This window comes from Mustelus asterias, chromosome 12 (genome assembly GCF_964213995.1).
Source record: "Mustelus asterias chromosome 12, sMusAst1.hap1.1, whole genome shotgun sequence".
In the NCBI taxonomy this organism is placed as follows: domain Eukaryota; kingdom Metazoa; phylum Chordata; class Chondrichthyes; order Carcharhiniformes; family Triakidae; genus Mustelus; species Mustelus asterias.
The window spans coordinates 6,676,946-6,693,892 of NC_135812.1; the positions used below are offsets into that span (position 1 = coordinate 6,676,946).

Sequence of the window (16,947 nt, forward strand, 5' to 3'; positions counted from 1 at the left end):
TGGCATATGTATTGCTTTGGTTGAGTAAGGGCCATCTTAACACAAATTGGATTCTATTTGAAACTTGGGAGGGATTAACTACCCCTGAATGTTGAACTGAAATAATCTTCATCCAAGATGTTCTCCGTCATTGATGAGATCTAGTGAAAACTTCATCCCAAACAATTATTGGTTGAACACAATATTTAAGATTAAAAACCCTACATCTACTACAGTAGTGCTGATTTTGAAGCTAGCAGTTACTACAGGAATAGCACTCTGGGATTGGGAAGCAGACATTGCTCTGATTTATATCAGCTTTAATCCACAGTTTCAGCTCATTAAGTAAATTTGCTCTCCTGAACAGTTTGACTCCAAATAAAATCCAGTTATTTTTTCAAAGCCGAGCAACACCTGCAACAGTGGAATAATGCTGGGTCAGAATAGACCAAAGTGAGCTTTGGTCTATTCAGTTTTTCCCCACTCCCATATTGAAAGCAACACAGCAGTGTTCAAATTCCACTGCACCATATCCTGCTTTAGGCAAAAGTGAACAGGTAACTTTACTCCCGTAGTACTAACACCACACAATGGCCCAACCAGGTCATAAGGATGTGTGCACTGGTACCCAATGAGCTGCAGTCTGCAGTGGTTCAAGAGGCCTACCACCACCCACAGGAACTACTGAAGAGAAAACAGCTGTCTGCATTGCCCACAACTAATGAGCTGCAGACTACCTTCCAAATTCAGTTTAGCTTTTGCTAACAAACACCAAATGAGATATCCATGTTAATTCAAGACTTGAGCCAATTAAGTGGCCAAGTCCCCACTTACTTCCACTTATAATTGAAAGCTATGCAATCATATAGCTACATCTGCCACAAGTTGTCTCGTCTTAGCCTTTTGGCACCAAGAAAACTGCAAAATCTTGGTACATGACTTGGCAGTAAGCCAGATCAGTTCTAAAATCATTGTACTTGCACTCTCGGCTAGGAGCAAGGTAAAAGCAACTAACCACATCTCTCCACCTTGATATGCAATGACACTGACTAATTTGCATCAAATAGAGCCAGAATTTCCCCAATGTGAACCAAGCCACCATCCATTCATTAGTATGGGAGTTCACAAGTTTAAAGCAAGGTGAAAATACTCTTCAGCTGGCCCTAGCAAACAGTTACATTTCCATTTTGGCCTTCTTAAAAGCAGACCAAATAATGATTTCAGAATGCACTTTACAATAGTAACTGGTGGCTTTCCTTGAAGTTGGGCTGATACCAGCCAGATGTCCACAAGTTTTAGATTATATTCTGAGAAGTTAAGACTACACAAATCAAACTGCAAGATGCTTTACAAATGATATTCTGCCAATGTCTTGCCACATCCAAGAGCACTGTCCTGCACAAAAACAGGATAGGATATAGTCTGCTGGAAATAAGGGGAGGGAAGGAAAGGCCTGCGCTGCAAACATTTACCTGGTACATGTCCTGCCCATTCCAGATAAGGACCAGCACAAAAAATAATAGCTTCCATCAGGAGCTGGTCACTCAGTTCAACATTATACAAACCGATAAGCAGTTGAATAAGTTTAACATGGTCATTTAATGCACAGCCGACAGATCAATTCGGCAAAACAGATTTAACCTGTTCTATATTTTTGTACAAGCTTTATGGATCTTCAGTTGAGAAAGCAGCTAGGATATGTTCTATTTGTTTAAAGCCTATTTGCTGTTACTTAGCACCCTGCAATTGCCTTCTGAAAGAGTCTAATAACTGACATTAGACCCAGTTATATTCCTAACATTATACTTCCAGTTTAGAGCAGCTAATTGAGACCAGCTTTGCTTTTCAATTTATCACATCCCAGTTAAAAAGCTGCTTGCAGTCAAGCCTGTTTTTCACGTGACAAATTGCAATTACAAGACTGTGAATTGTGTGGATTAACAGGTTTAGAAGTAGATATCCAGCTTAGTTACTGTCTGCACAAATTCCAGAGAATGCTCAAGATTTGCACAGGCACCACTTGGGTGCTCACTTGGGCACAGAATATCTGATTGAGTTTGGAACAACCAAGATACTGCCATGTCCAATTACAGTATTGATACTGTGTATTGCCCAACTGTGGAGATGCTGGCATTGGACTGGGGTAAACATGGTAAGAGTTTTAACACCAGGTTAAAGTCCATTTACTTTAACCTGGTGTTGTTAAAACTCTTACCGTCTTACCCAACTACCAGGAATAATCAGAAAGCAGTAATTACACATGGCTAATAGATAGTAAAAATGCATCAGTTTATGGCATGAAGAACACAAGACAACAGCTTCTTTAAAGGCTACAGGAAAACTGATTGCATCAGCTACTCGTTAGGTTTTGTGTTTCTACCCAAACAGCCAACTTATAAAACTCTGCATTAAATATTTTATAAATTAAGACACTGGCATGTACATAGTATATGCAGGAGAACCAAGAAACAAAGCCATGAAGTTGAATTACTACCTTAAGAAAGTTCTTCACACGTTCTGGGTCATAGCAGTTGCTCTCACGACAGATTCGTTCCACTTCTTTGATCTGCCCAGTTTTGCAGGCAGCCTGAATGTACTTGAAGTGGACTTCTGGATCTTGACTGAAGTTTACAATTGAGCCCAAAAAGTAGAACAGACCTTACAAATAAAGCAAAGTTGTTACATGGGGCTAAATGGGAATCCTGTTTTGAGGTGAAGATATGATGGAGATGCCAGCGTTGGACTGGGGTGAACACAGTAAGAGCTTTAACTCCAGGTTAAAGTCCAACAGGTTTATTTGGTAGCAAATACCATTAGCTTTCAGAGCGCTGCTCCTTCATCAGATGGAGTGGAAGGAGCAGCACGCCGAAAGCCAATGGTATTTGCTACCAAATAAACCTGTTGGACTTTAACTTGGTGTTGTTAAAACTCTTACTGAGGTGAAGATAGCCAGCAACATTCCTGGGTCAAATCATGAAAAACCAATGCCCCAATTCTGTTCCAGGATTCATTCCAATTATTTCATAGCCCTAGCTCATGAATTATGCTATTGAAACAGCCAGACTAATTTTAAACATCATGCCAATCTCCATCCATTTAGTCAGGCTTCCAAAATCAAAGATGGTGACAAGGAACAAGTCATGGCCCTTGGGACAACTAGGACCTGCTCCACCATTTAATGCAGTCCATACACTTCCAGCTCCCAATGAAAAATTGCTATGGGCAGTTTCCCCCAGAACGACATGCATCTGTACATTGAATCTTGCATGACTTAACCATCATCTATTTTATAACTAGGGATTGTTTCATAGTGTGACAGCTATTCAATCAAGCCAACTACTAGCTTAAACTTACTCTAAACAGACAAAAGACAATTCAAATGAGGGGAACTGGTAGATTTGAGCTGCTTGCAAGAGAAGAAAGCATTGGAGAGAAGAGGTAGGGGAGGATAAAGGGGTAGATCAGGAAGGCAGTATTAGAGCTTGGAGGAGATTTCAAATAGCAAAGGCAACCAAAGTGCAGCAGCTCATAAAGGGGAAGGATTTAGAATTTAAACCACCTCGGTCAGTGAGAGAATGATGGGCTGCGGAAATTTAATACTGGGACATAGGACAGAAAGAACCTTTGAACTGTCTGCAGTACACCATTATGAACTTGGAAAACAAGCAGGGTGCTTTATACATCACTGAAGATAGTGAGCCTGTGGACCAGGTTAGTTTGTTGCCATGGCAACATTTGCAAACTTGGAAGAGTCTCTTGTCCAATTACTTCAAAGAATTGATAACAAATCAAATAGATAATGAGTACACTTTTTATGCTGCTTCAACATGCACAAAAAACTAAACTGCATGCAATCTCCTGCACAAATATTGGAGATAAGGATGTGGTATCACCCATTCTGCCACTGCGTTAACTGGTTATGGATTATCCATAACAAAAACCCTTCTAGTCGAATTTCCAGGAAGTGGAGTCAAACCTCTTAGGACCTACCTTCAAAACTCTTGAAAGACTCAAACAATTCGATCAGCTGCTGTGTCCCAAGCTGTTCATGGTATTTGGAGGCAACTTGCACACAGATCTGCAGATTCTGACGGATGTTAGCAGACAGCATGGCACGCAGACATTCAACAGAATCCTCAACCGACAAGGAGCCAAAGTAATTGACAAGCCACTGTGGGAAAGAGATAAGATTTACAATGTCAAAGTTATTTATGATTTTAAACCATTAGCTTTGCAATTCAAATGCTAAATATTCTTAATGACAAATGAGTTACATTAAATTACCAAATAGATTCTATTTACTGACCTCAGGATTGAGGAGGTGTGTGTGCACAACAGCACGCTTGATATCGTACAGGTCTGTGTAATGTTCCAGGGCTCTTTGCAGCAGTCCAGCTTTCTCACAAAGCTGAGCAATGTGTGCACGGTCATAGTGAGTGAACATCTGGTTACCAAGAATAGCATCTGCAACCTGAAAAACAATCGATTTACATTAAAGGTACTGGCTCAAGAGAAATGAAAGCTATATTGGCACAAGAAATAGTATCAGCATAAATGTTTACTTCATGTGAAAATAAGCATTTCTACAGTTAAAAAAACAGTAAATATCAGCAGAGAAGTAGCCAGGGAAATTCAATGAGCATATTGAATGCAAATGATCTTGCCAATTATCAGCGTGTCTAACAAGGATGTTGTATAATACAAATGGCTGGTGTACATCATTCATGCAACCACTAGAGGGCTTGAAATGACAACCACAAACTGCATTTGTGTAGTGGTACCAGCTGCAGAAACAAGTAGCTGATTTGAGTCAAGAACAAATTTGAAAATAAAGCACCTTAAAATTCTATACAAATTCAAAGGGCAATACTGAGCAAATTCCCTCCAGTTGAAGGTGATCCAATAGTGATAGCATTAGAGGGAAATTTGTACTGATGAAAAACACAGGCCTTTTAGCTTAAATGGCCTGTGTGCTGTATCTATTTAGCTTAAATGGCCAGTATTGGTGTTATGCTTTGAGCTCCCCTTCAGTTAACCCCAACAGCATGTCACATTTTACATAACTTCCATTGGCACAGTGGTTAGCACTGCTGCCTCACCTGGGTTCAATTCTGGCCATGGGTCAGTGTGGAGTTTGCACCTTCTGGTGTCTGCATGGGTTTCTTCCAGGTGCTCCAGTTTTCTCCCAGTCCAAAGATATGGGGTTAGGTTGATTGGCCATGCTAAATAGACCTTTAGTGTCAGGGCAAAATATCTTATGGGAATAGGGCCTGGGTGGGATTGTGGTCAGTGCAGACTTGATGGGCTAAATGGCCTCCTTCTGCACTGTAGGGATTCTATGAAGTACCACATTGTGGCAAGAGGTTTGACTGGCTCAGGCTCATTCCAAAGTTACACAGCCCTTCAGATCAGATACCATAGAAACAAATAAATCCATTCAGCTGGATCACGAGATGAAGGACAAGGATATTGCCAACAGGGTGAGTGCAACTTTCAATTATACTACTCCCACCCAGAGGGTTAAAACAGTTCTCCACAACCTACAAGGTCACAGCTTCGCTTCACATACTGAAATGACTTGTACCTGAGGGGCATGCATGAGGTTCATTTCCAGGAGGCGAGTCTGCAGGGGGCCTTCAGATGGACGGTTATTTTTGAGGGCATCCAGCAAGAAAGAAGTGCACTGCTGGATCAAGTTGTACTCCATGAACACATCAACAATCTGCAACAAGATTGTAAATCAAGAGAAATTCAGTGATTTGAAATACAAAGGGTGCTCCAAAATAATGAATATTTTTCAGAGAATTTTCACAAAGTGGCTGCAAAACAATGCTTGTAATAATTTCTCCACTACAAACTAATCTATCAAAGGGATGCACTTTGTGGGCCAGTGTTTTTACCTTGTTTGACCAAGCCAACACAAATGATACCTGATAATGTCAGAGACTCAACTTCCAAGGTTTGAGACTGATGTGCTGAAAAAACCTTTTGTAACAAAGGACAATTCATGAAACAGGCAGGCCCATCCCTCATCCCCATTCTGCCCTTTCCTCAACCCAAAAGCTGTATTTTTTTCCTTTTGGCATGTACCAAATTTCCCTTTTGAACATTACCAATTAATTGGCCTCCAACACCTTTTGAAGCAGGACATTTCAGATTATAAATCATTGCATTAAATACTACAATAGTACCTTAAAAAGGGCAAATGTACATTCTGTAAGGGTTCAAACAATCTGGAGCTAGTTCCACTTCTCAGTATGGGCACCAACTATGCCCCCCCACTCCCCTTTGCTCCCAATACTTGCCATCCAACTCAGAATAGGAGGAACTTCCAGGCCCAGGGAATCCACTTCCATTGGATTAATTTATGGCATGATGGTCCCCTTATGTTAATGGAAATTTGGTACTTCAAGTTTCCTTAGTGTATTAAAATAATTCAAGGTCCCCTTGTGAACAAAAGTCACATTCTATTCTTGAAATCAACAATGATCATTCTGCAGTGCTCACTAAAGTTCTCACTGTCCATTAATTCAGGGAAACATTAAAATACATGATACACAATGCCAAACATGCAAGCAATTTTAGATGTCTAGGAGAACATACATGGAAGGACATTCTTGCAATATAACAAGGGCAACTGAAGTACAAAGATTCTTTTCTGCATTCACTCACTTTCAAAGAGAGAATTCCCTTACCTGGGTGATATCTGCAAGAGGTTCTTCATCCTGAACCAACATCTGAGCAAACTGAAGTCCTTGATCAGGACCAACTCGCATTACGTTCCTCAGCAGAAAGATCCAGTCTGGTGAGTAACCAACCTGAACAAGGATGGGCCACAGTTGAGCAATAAATAAATACACACCTACAGCAGTCAACTATCTAGCTACATTAGTTCCAAGCCTACAGCTTTAAAATGGATTCTTGAGAGAAGGCAGAATTTCCAAATCACAATCTAAAGCCACATTTCTCATTTTAAAATGTTTTAACTTTGATAAGAGCCACTTTTTGCAGCTGACCCCAATACAATCTAAACAAATTCTGCCAGGCACTCACTACATCATTCTGATAAAGGTTGCTGAGATTAGGACTCACTAAAGGGGATTAAAGCTTTAGATTAAAGGACAACAGACATGTATAGCAATAATGACATTTTCAGATTGCAATCAAGGCATTGCAAGAATCAGTGCCTGGGCATCAGCCAATTGCAATACAATCTATAATTAATGACTTGGATACATCACACCGTTCCCTCATCCAAGTTTAGTTTGCGGACAACAGAGTGGGAAAGCAGCAAGGAGGACATGAGTCAGAAGTTGTAATGCTTTGAGCATGAACATGGCAGATGGTATAGAATTCTGAAACTGAAATTATCCACTTTCCAATAGAAAAACCTGTTTTTTAAAAATGTGCATCGTAAATGCATCCAGGCAGAGGGATGGGAGGGCCCTTGCACATGAAATCAAAGTTAATATGAACATGCAATAAGACAAAGACTAATTGTTGTTTAGGGCATTGTCAGGGGCCGAGTACAAAGCACAAGGAAGTTTTGCTCGAGTTACAGGTGACCCCACACCTGAAATACCATGTAGTTTAGCTCCAAGTAATTAAGGATGAGCACAGATTCACCAGATAAATCCCCAAATTGAGATGACTGCCTTACTGTACAAACAAGAGGGACATCATGGGAAACATCTGTAGTTTTAAGGGTAGGTGCTGAAGCAGTTTGCACTGACCAAAACACTAACAGTCTCAAGACAAGAGATTCATTGGAGACCGAGCTGAAATTTAAGGGTTGTGAAATTTTCTACTCCAGGAGGGATGTAGATGCTCAAGTCATCAACCCTCAAGACTAAGTAGATTTACCATCAAGGGCTTTGGGATAGGATGGGAAAGAGGTAGATGAGCCAGCCATTCTTTAAATGAAGCTGACTGGTAGGGCTTTATGGCCCATTCCTGCCCGTGTCCCAGGAGCAGTGAAGGATTATGCACAGCTCTGAAAATTAGTGTTAGGTTGGAGGCACCAGTTAGGGCTGGGAGTTGAAGGATCTTCCAACCAGTTCTACAGTACTCCCAAAGAGTATAGAACTGAATAAGGAGATTGGTCAAATCCTTAGAAGGAAAAGCAGATTTAACAAGGTTTAAAATTGTCTCAAGTCCAAGCTGAACAAATAGTTAATCACATTAAGACTTACTTTCTTAGCATACAGCACAATCTTCTGGAACTGGCCAGTTTCAGCAAAGCACTGGATCACCTTGTTGGGGACATTTGCTCTCAAGTAGACACTCAGTGCCAGTGTAGGATCGACAGACTTCACAATATCGCCAAGCTCCTCTGAGCATTCCAGCTACAGGAACAAAACAGACCCATTAGATCACAAACCACCAAAAGTTCAGCTTACTAGTGCAAGACAATCAGGAGATCATTCTCACCCAGCTGTGACACAGGCATGTGGGGATGAGGGGAATTGTTACATGGTGCCACAGCTCTGGAGTTGGTTTACAAACCAGCTACAATTTAAATCGAGTACTAATTCTTGGCAAATTTAATTCTGCTAAAGCCTCTGATCCACAATTTTTTCCCCCATCATTGTAGTCAAAAAAGTTGCGTGCTATTAGGTCTGACACAATGTGCTAGCTACAAAAATTATGGCCTACATTCAATTTAGACTTGGCATTGGATTCAAGATCATGGCAAATATGCTCGACTAATACCAGGACAGAGTAGGAAATCAGTTCACACTTGAGGCAAGACATCAAGTTTGATGAACAAAGGCTGGGATAATAGAAAATGGCAATCATTTCAGGAACAGTGGATTAAGATCTCCACCCATATTTGGAAAAAGCTACTCAACTTCAAACAAGGTCAAATCAGGATCATGCCACTTGGGAAGAGGAATTCGAGATTATGGTGGTCCTACACTGTTCATGGAGGCTACATGGCAGATAAAGCAAGCTTGGCATGGAGTTGCCATGCATCAATTGTGCATACTGCATCCATCTGTTGGTGCTGGAGGGGGTGGCTAGTTCAGTTAATCAAGTAGCCCATTTGGTCCTGGGTTAGCTTGCATTAGAACTCCACCATTCAGAAGCACAACATTCCAGCCTTGTAGATGGAGGCTCCAAGTGCCAAGTTAACTACATAGTTCAAGGTAGTAGCTTTCAGAGCAACACCACATCACATCAACTATTTAACAATATCACTAACCAACAGAAACCTCTATTGAAGATATCTGGGCAGCCTTCCAACTTTACTCTAAACATAACAAAATTCAACTTGAAAGAATTAGATACCTGGGATTCATGCTAACATGCTGCAGGGAGAGGGTGGCACTGTCACTGGCTCAAACTCTACCACAGTAAATGGTGAATTAAAAGCCCAATGATTGTTGATAGACATTAAAATCCATCTAGTTCACCAACATCCTGTAAGATAGGAAATCTGCCATCCTTACCTGGTCTGGCCTACATGTGACTCCCAAATTGCCCTCTGAAATGACCAGCAGGCTGCTCAGTACAAGGGTAGTTATGGGTAGACAATAAATGCAGGCCCAGCCAACAGTGCCCAAATTGAATGCATTAAATAGCAAAGCCAGTAGGACAATTATTCTATGCTGATCTTGGAAAGTGTAGCAAGCACAAGTAAGTTGCATTAAATTTGAACGAGTGTGCAAAAAGGCATCTAGGGATGAATCCAATTGATAATGTCATTTGTCAAAATCATTACCTTATCCTCTTTTAGCCACTTCTCAAGCAATTGCTTGCGGCCCTGTTGTAGCACTGGCCTACATAGTTCCAAAGACTCAAATTTGTTGAGCTGCCCTTGATCAAGCAGGATTCCAAAGTACTGTAGCAAAGGAGAGGTCTGTCCTGGCTGGGCAGGTACACTCTGAAAACGGCGGATTGTGTCTGGAGTGCGCAAGATACCCTGATTTAAAAAGCACATGAAGTCAAATGAACAAAGTAAACTGAATCAAGTCCACATATTGAAATTATGGAAAACTATTGAACAAGACAATGGTCAAAAAAATGTCTAAACTTCATTACATCTGCCATTAAACAGATTTAGTTCTTACACGTGAGATTGAAGCAGATTCTCCAGACAAAGGAGTCAATATCAGTATCACAATGATTAAGGCTGCCACTAAAGTGGCTCCAAACACCATTTATCCATTAAATTAAACTGGAAATATCTGCAATTTTCACATCACTAAGAGAAAAATGTGCACAAAGCTTAAAATGCTTCAATTTCCTGCCAATGCACCTGTTGCATCTAACAAACCTGGGATCCACTTCTTGGCAAAAGCAAGCCATTTCATATCAACTTAATTTTTACTACACTGTATAGTGCATTACCTTTGGTGCATTTGCAGCTATTTTTGCTGCCTCGGAATAGTTTCCCTGAGCAAAGAGTGTGTTGAACTTGCGAGCAAAAAGTTCCTCTGCCCCAGCCAGGTTATTGCGCACAGCCATGCGCAGAGCAAGGTCTGGGTTCTGCAAAACGTTGGTGATATAGGGAATGATGTTCTCTTCCTCAACACAGACAGACAACACCTGCAAAAGTAAACAGCTGTTAGCTACCACCATTTGGGAAACTATTTTTTAATGTAGATGGCTGCAAAGCATTCGGTTTAGTAAAAACTTCAATTCAATATAGAAAACGGATACAAAACTTGAGCTTTATGGGGAAACTACCAGTCGGCTATATTTTAACATTGCATTTCAATAAATTGCTTTCCTTTGGCAGAGTTCTACAAATATCTTTAATGGCAAAATGCCAAATCATTCTGGAGAGCTTCGGCACCAGTGTCTTTTCACAGCAGCATCATACTGGTACAAGCAAGGTTGATACTTGCAGCAAATGAAGTTTGGATGTTTGACTTGTTCATGTGCCCGAGCCCTTGGGATTAAACTTTAAAAACCTTGTTCACCAGCTTGGTGTTTCCTCAGATCACTTACTATTCCATCCCATTTCAAATAATTTTACCTGTTCAAACATCACCCTACAAAGCCAAGTTATTCAATATTCAAATTTAATGTGAATAAGTGATTGAATGTGGTTTTTAAAAGCAAGGCCAACTGGATGACAAATATTGATTTGGTTAATCCATCACACAAGTGCATGGATGTAACCAAATCCCAGAAAATGTCAGAAATTAGATTGCCTGCATCAGTGCTCAACTCAAAGGAAACCCAGTATTCAATATAGGAATGAGATAGTTCCTCAAATGTGAATAGTGTGCCCAGTTCAGGTCACAATACAAAAGGTCCTTGAAAGGGTGCAGAGGGGATTCACCAGGATGGTTCTGTGATCAGGCATTTGAGCTACGAGCATAGGTCAAAAAGGCCACGGTTGTCTTCCTTGGAGCAAAGGAGATTCGATACCAGATTTGAATAAGCAAACAAATAAATTCTTAGCTGAAGGGCTTGAGCTAAGAGGCAGAATTGTAGGAAAATAAATTGAAGTGTAATTGCCTGGAGCTCACTGCCCACAAGGGTGGTGGAAACAGGACAATGATTTGAAAAAACAAAATAGGTTGGGCACTTCAAAATAAGCTTGTAGGGATATGGGACTGGGACTGACTTGATGGGTTTATGTCATTTACAGCACAGCAGTACATTAGGAAACCATTGATGTAAGCCAACTCAGATCCTGCAATGAATCAGCCTACTCATTAGGGCACCAACCTAGCAACGAGAATGGGAAGAATGAGTTAACAAGTTTATTTTTATGCTAAATGGGCCCAGGCTAGGTCTACTAGTGTGCACTGGCTGATTCATATTGTTGATTGGGTCGTCATTTACAGACAAGGGTCCCAAGGACAGCCATTACAGATGTAGCGTCATCCATAGCTACAACATGAATTTACTTTGAAAGGAGATTGTAGGATTCAGGATTATATTAGCAGAGATTTAAATAGTTTGAAAAGTTACTATATGGTTAGCAGGATATCACTTGCATTTTGTTTTATGATGAGAACAAGGACAGGATATAAAATTCAATCATGAAGGAAGTTCAAGGTCACAGCAGCAAGGCAAATACTAATCTAATCTATCAACATAGACAAACTTCAGCCTTGATCCTAGCCCATTTCTGGTGCTCCCGACACAGGAGATAAGTGGCAATTAGCTCAGACAACACCAAAATTTGCAATTAGCAGCATACATGGTAGGGTTATACTGGTGGAAAATGGCTTGTAAGCAAATAATGTCAATACCTTTTCTCTTGCACAAATAGATCTAACTTTTGTGGAATGCACAATTAGCTGCATGACAAAAATGTTGATTTCAAATCTAAATATGCTCAACCAAAAAACATGGTGGCCTTTTACAGTTAGACATGCAAAGGGAAGGAGTTACATTACCAATCAACACATGCAATGAAATTAAATAGCAAGATCAAATGTTACAGGCACCATGGCAGTGCAGTCATGCACAGCCATTTGCATGTACAAGAAATTCCAGGCTGCTCGCATTCAGCAGAGATTGATGCAAGGCAACTCAACCTGGAAGCAAGGTCAAAATTAATATTTACCTAAAACCAGAGAAAGTTATTTACCAAATTAGGAGCAACAGTAGACCATTCAGCCTCTCCAACCTGTTATCATTTGGTAGGATCACGGCTAATGCTATTGTGGCCTCCACTTTGCTGTCTCCCCCCTTAACCTTGTGACTGACATTCTTAACTAATGGAGGCAGTCAAACTAACTCTGCCTAAAGACCAAATTTTTAAAATTTCTCCATCTTAAATGAGCCCTTATTTTAAAAACTGTCCCCTGGTCCCAATTCCCCATGGGCAAGACAACCTCAAAGCATCTACCCTGCCCAGCCCCTATTGCAATGGATACAGGCCTGTCCTTCAAGTGAACCTTCTGAACTGCTATCTAATGCAATTATATCCCAAGTAGAAAGATCAAACTGTACACAGTCACCTCACCATTTTAATACTTTATTCCCCTTGCAATAAACATTCCATTCACCTTCTGCATACTAAAAACAGGATTTTCCCCTTAGTGGAACATTCAAATCCCTCTACTGCAATCTCTTCATTTCAACTAGATATAAAGTTGCGGATTCCCAGTTCCTCTTCAGCACAAAAATCTAGGCTGAGTCTCAGATGAGACATTATACCAGGTCTATTTACTTTCAGGTTGGTGTAAAAGATCCAGCCCAATATTGCATTGTTTTGTGAAAATTGGGTCCCTGTTTCCTGCACCACACTACAGGCAAAGAATTTTTGAAAAGTGCCTTGGGACAGAAAAATGTTGCATTTCATATTGAATAATGCACTAATATTCAAACCCTAAACAAAAAGATCTAGAATCTTTCCCCCACTGTCTGCCAAAAGGGAGACTCTGAACAATGACCTTTGGTTAAATACAATGGCTGCCAACAGATCACATTTCCACATTAAAAATTAATGTTGCTATAACTGGCAAGTGATGGATCAATTGACTGACTCTTGTATTAACACTTCCTCTTCACAAGCATGCTGCTGCCACCACCTGAATCTAACTATACTCTAAAACTGCCCTGCACATTAGTTCTGTGCATTACAAACCATGAAAGGTCACTGACTCACCACATGCCCTAGAAAATAGCACAAATCAGCCAAACAGTTCACTACCTGCTCAAATTTAAAATGAAACCCAGAAGCACATTTTATAATTTATGAAGCAATAGGCTGGCTAACTGAGCAGAGCACTTTAGTTAAGCCTCTATGTAAATTACACCAATGTAGTTTTGTTAGAAGATATACAGTGCAACTTTAAAGAAAAGGCATTAAGGCACTTTAGTGATGCAAGGAAACATGCTGTGCCAAAATGTGTTTGGGGGTTGCTAAAATTCAGTTGAAGATGGTTTTTTTAAGAAGATCTGTGGAATCAGGTTTCAGCTTAGTGGACAGGGAAGGGACGGATTATACAGGTGTTGGTGGCAAGGGATTGCCACCAATATCAGGCTCACCTTAGATACACTGCTAACAGGTAAAGCTGAGCCACATCAACCTGGGAGTGGACATGTCTCTTTGGAGGTTCCACTAAGGGGCAGCATACTGATGGAGTGGAGATATAGTAGAAACCCACAGCAGGCTAAGTAACTTGAGGGGGGGTAGGAATGGAATCTAATCTTCAAAACCAGTGTACTGACAAAGATTGGTGTGGACTGTTCTAGATTTTTGGGAATCACAATTAGTAAAACAAGTTTCTTGGGCAAGAAAATTGCTGTCACATTGCTTTCAAAATTACAGGGCCTTCATGAATTGGTTCATAAAACTGCATGCATGAGAAGTGTAAAACCAGAAACTTGCAGCCAAATAATTCCAACTCAAATACATTTTCCTACCTGACCCTTTCTATTCACTCCAATTATCCCAGATGTGGCATCGTGTCCTGCTGTAACAAAGATGGTCTCGCCACTGATTCTGTTCATGTAAATACAGGTCCCAGTCTCCAAATCATATAGATGGATGTATCCATATTTAGTGATTAGGAAGACGACATCATGCTTTGCACTTATCTTTGTCAGGGAAGAAAAAGGTTCATTGAATTAGTGCATACCACTCAGACAAAACTAATTTTTGTAGACACTATGAAAAAAATTAGACTAGTCTTCAAATTGTGCAATGGTTTGTTTCACCCAGGTTGCTGCATACAGCACCTCTGAAGGAACTGTCCCATCCCACAAGAACCAATTACAACTGATAGTGCTGTTGGATACATTGGTGGAAAAGGATCAGAAGGCCAGTATCAAAATCTTTGTGCAAGGTAAAAGAATGCAGGTGTTGGGGTACAAAACAGTAAATGCAATCTTTATTTTGCTAAAGGAAAAGGAGATTCTGTACATGTTTGACAGCAAGAATTATTGTGGTGCCATTAGTTTGGAATTAAAGTGCACTGAGGCTATTTAGCAACAGCCAGCAATGCCATGTTCCATGAATGAATATAAACCAATCTAATGTCAAATACCATTTTGGCATACAAGCAGCCAACATACACCAAGCAAATGCTGAAGGAACAGATAAGGCTCAGCCATTTTAATTCTTCATGATCTATTTTGTGCATAGAAAATGTTAATTAAAGGTGGCAAAAGTATCTTCAGTTTCCCAAACCTGCACAATGGCTTGGATATTATTCTACATTAACATAGGGATCGGAGGTGTGAAGGTCCACAGTTCCCCAAGAGTGGCAACAAAGGTGGCCAAGGTGATTAAGCATATAGCATGCTTGCCTTCATTGGCCAGTGCATTGACTGCAGAGTTGGGAAATCATGTTGTAACTGTATAAAAACTTTGGTTAGGCCACATTTGGCATATAGTGTCCAGTTCTGGTCACCACACTACCAGAAGGATGTGGAAGGTTTGGAGAGAGAGTGTGCAAAGATTCAGAATGTTGCCTGGTCGAGGGCATTGGCCAAATAAACAGATTTTCACTGGAAAGGCGAAGCCGGGGCCCGATAGAGGTCTGCAAAATTATGAGCAGCATAGACAGGGTGGATAGTCAGAAGCTTTTTCCCCAGGATGGAAGTTCCAATTACAAGGGGCACAGGTTCAAAGTGAGAGGGGGAAAGTTTAAGGGAGGTGTGGTTTGGGGGGGGGGGGGGGGGGAAAGAAAGAGTTTTACTGCAGGGTGATGGGTGCCTGGAATGCACTGCCAGAGATGGCAGTGGAAGCAGGCAGATTAGCAACATTTGAGACATCTGGATGGATACATGAATAGGGAGGGAATAGAGAGTGTGATGCAGACCAAGTAATGACAGATGTTTTTTTAGTTAGGGCATCATGATCAGCACAGGCTTGGAGGGCTGAAGGGCCTGTTCTGTACTTCATTCCAGAACACAGTTGAAGAAACTAGATAAAGTGGCAAGGTACTCAATTACCTGCATTGCAACAGGGAAGTCATTTTGTGCTTCTGGTGGGAAGAAGACATCCACTGCCTTTTTGGCAAAAGGCTGGTTCCCTGTAGGAGGAGTACCCACTTCGATAATATGAAGCTAGAAGAAAACCAGACAGGAGTATACATACAGGTAATGGAATCACAATAATCAATCTATTAAATACTGAAGTTAGCATTATACTAGAATTCAAACCATGTTGGCTCAGTATGAGATTAATTCATTACTGCAGAGTCAAGTACTAACTGAAAGAAACTGGTTATGTTTTCCACATTGGGTTGGGTTCAGTTGGAAATAAAACTGTCTAAACTACAAAGCCAGTTACACGAGTACAATGTAGCCACAGCACAAGTTACTTCAGGCTTGGAAGATTTATGGCTGTCCAACCTTCTTCCTGAAGTCTTAAATATTAGACACAGTTTTATGCACTCAGCTGTTAAGTGGTAAAATACAAACTAGAAACATTCCAAACCTCCTGTGGCTACTGCAGGCACTATGCATCAATGGGCTAGAAATAGAAAAACTTCTCAGATCTGTTACTGGAGCTGAAGGACAAGTCCACAGAACCCTTTGTGCAGAAGACCAGTGTCTGCACAAACTCAAAGAACACTTCATGACTCTCGTTCCTCTCCCCACCCCCCAAATCCAACACATCTTTGGCCACTGGGGGTAATTTAGCATTACCAATCTGCATATCTTTGGGCAGAGGGAAAACCAGAGCACCAATAGGAAACCCAGGCAGACATGGAGAATGTGCAAACTCCACATGGACAGTCCCCAAGGCAGGAATCAAACTAAGGTCCCTGTGTGCTGAGGCAGTGTTAACCACTGCCCATGGTGCTGCCCTCATTCATGATGGCTTCCACCTTGATTATAAACCACCACAGAACTGAACAATCAGCACTTCACTAGGGTCAGAAAGTGAAAGGCATGGACATTCATGCTGTCCCCACACCCCACTGTTTGCTCACCACATTGACAAAACCAAATTGACTTTAGTTTTCCAGTTTAGAACCAACCCAAAATAGAGCCCTGCCTGTTAAAGCACAGAAACAAAATTCAAAGGCAACAATTGTCCAG

At 40.9% G+C, this 16,947-nt stretch overlaps 1 protein-coding gene across 3 annotated transcripts in view; it reads right to left on the bottom strand.

The window, feature by feature from the left end:
* Positions 1-16,947, bottom strand: part of LOC144501199 (clathrin heavy chain 1) — a 65,260-nt gene that overhangs the window by 21,598 nt on the left and 26,715 nt on the right. For all 3 annotated transcript variants that reach the window (XM_078224637.1, XM_078224636.1, XM_078224635.1), the window contains exons 6-15: positions 15,853-15,966; positions 14,320-14,493; positions 10,333-10,530; positions 9,704-9,904; positions 8,172-8,324; positions 6,675-6,797; positions 5,564-5,701; positions 4,286-4,450; positions 3,970-4,150; positions 2,474-2,637 (exon numbers count right to left, since the gene is read on the bottom strand). In XM_078224637.1, coding sequence (XP_078080763.1) covers positions 2,474-2,637; positions 3,970-4,150; positions 4,286-4,450; positions 5,564-5,701; positions 6,675-6,797; positions 8,172-8,324; positions 9,704-9,904; positions 10,333-10,530; positions 14,320-14,493; positions 15,853-15,966 — 1,611 coding nt within the window. The remainder of the gene's footprint in view (positions 1-2,473; positions 2,638-3,969; positions 4,151-4,285; positions 4,451-5,563; positions 5,702-6,674; positions 6,798-8,171; positions 8,325-9,703; positions 9,905-10,332; positions 10,531-14,319; positions 14,494-15,852; positions 15,967-16,947) is intronic.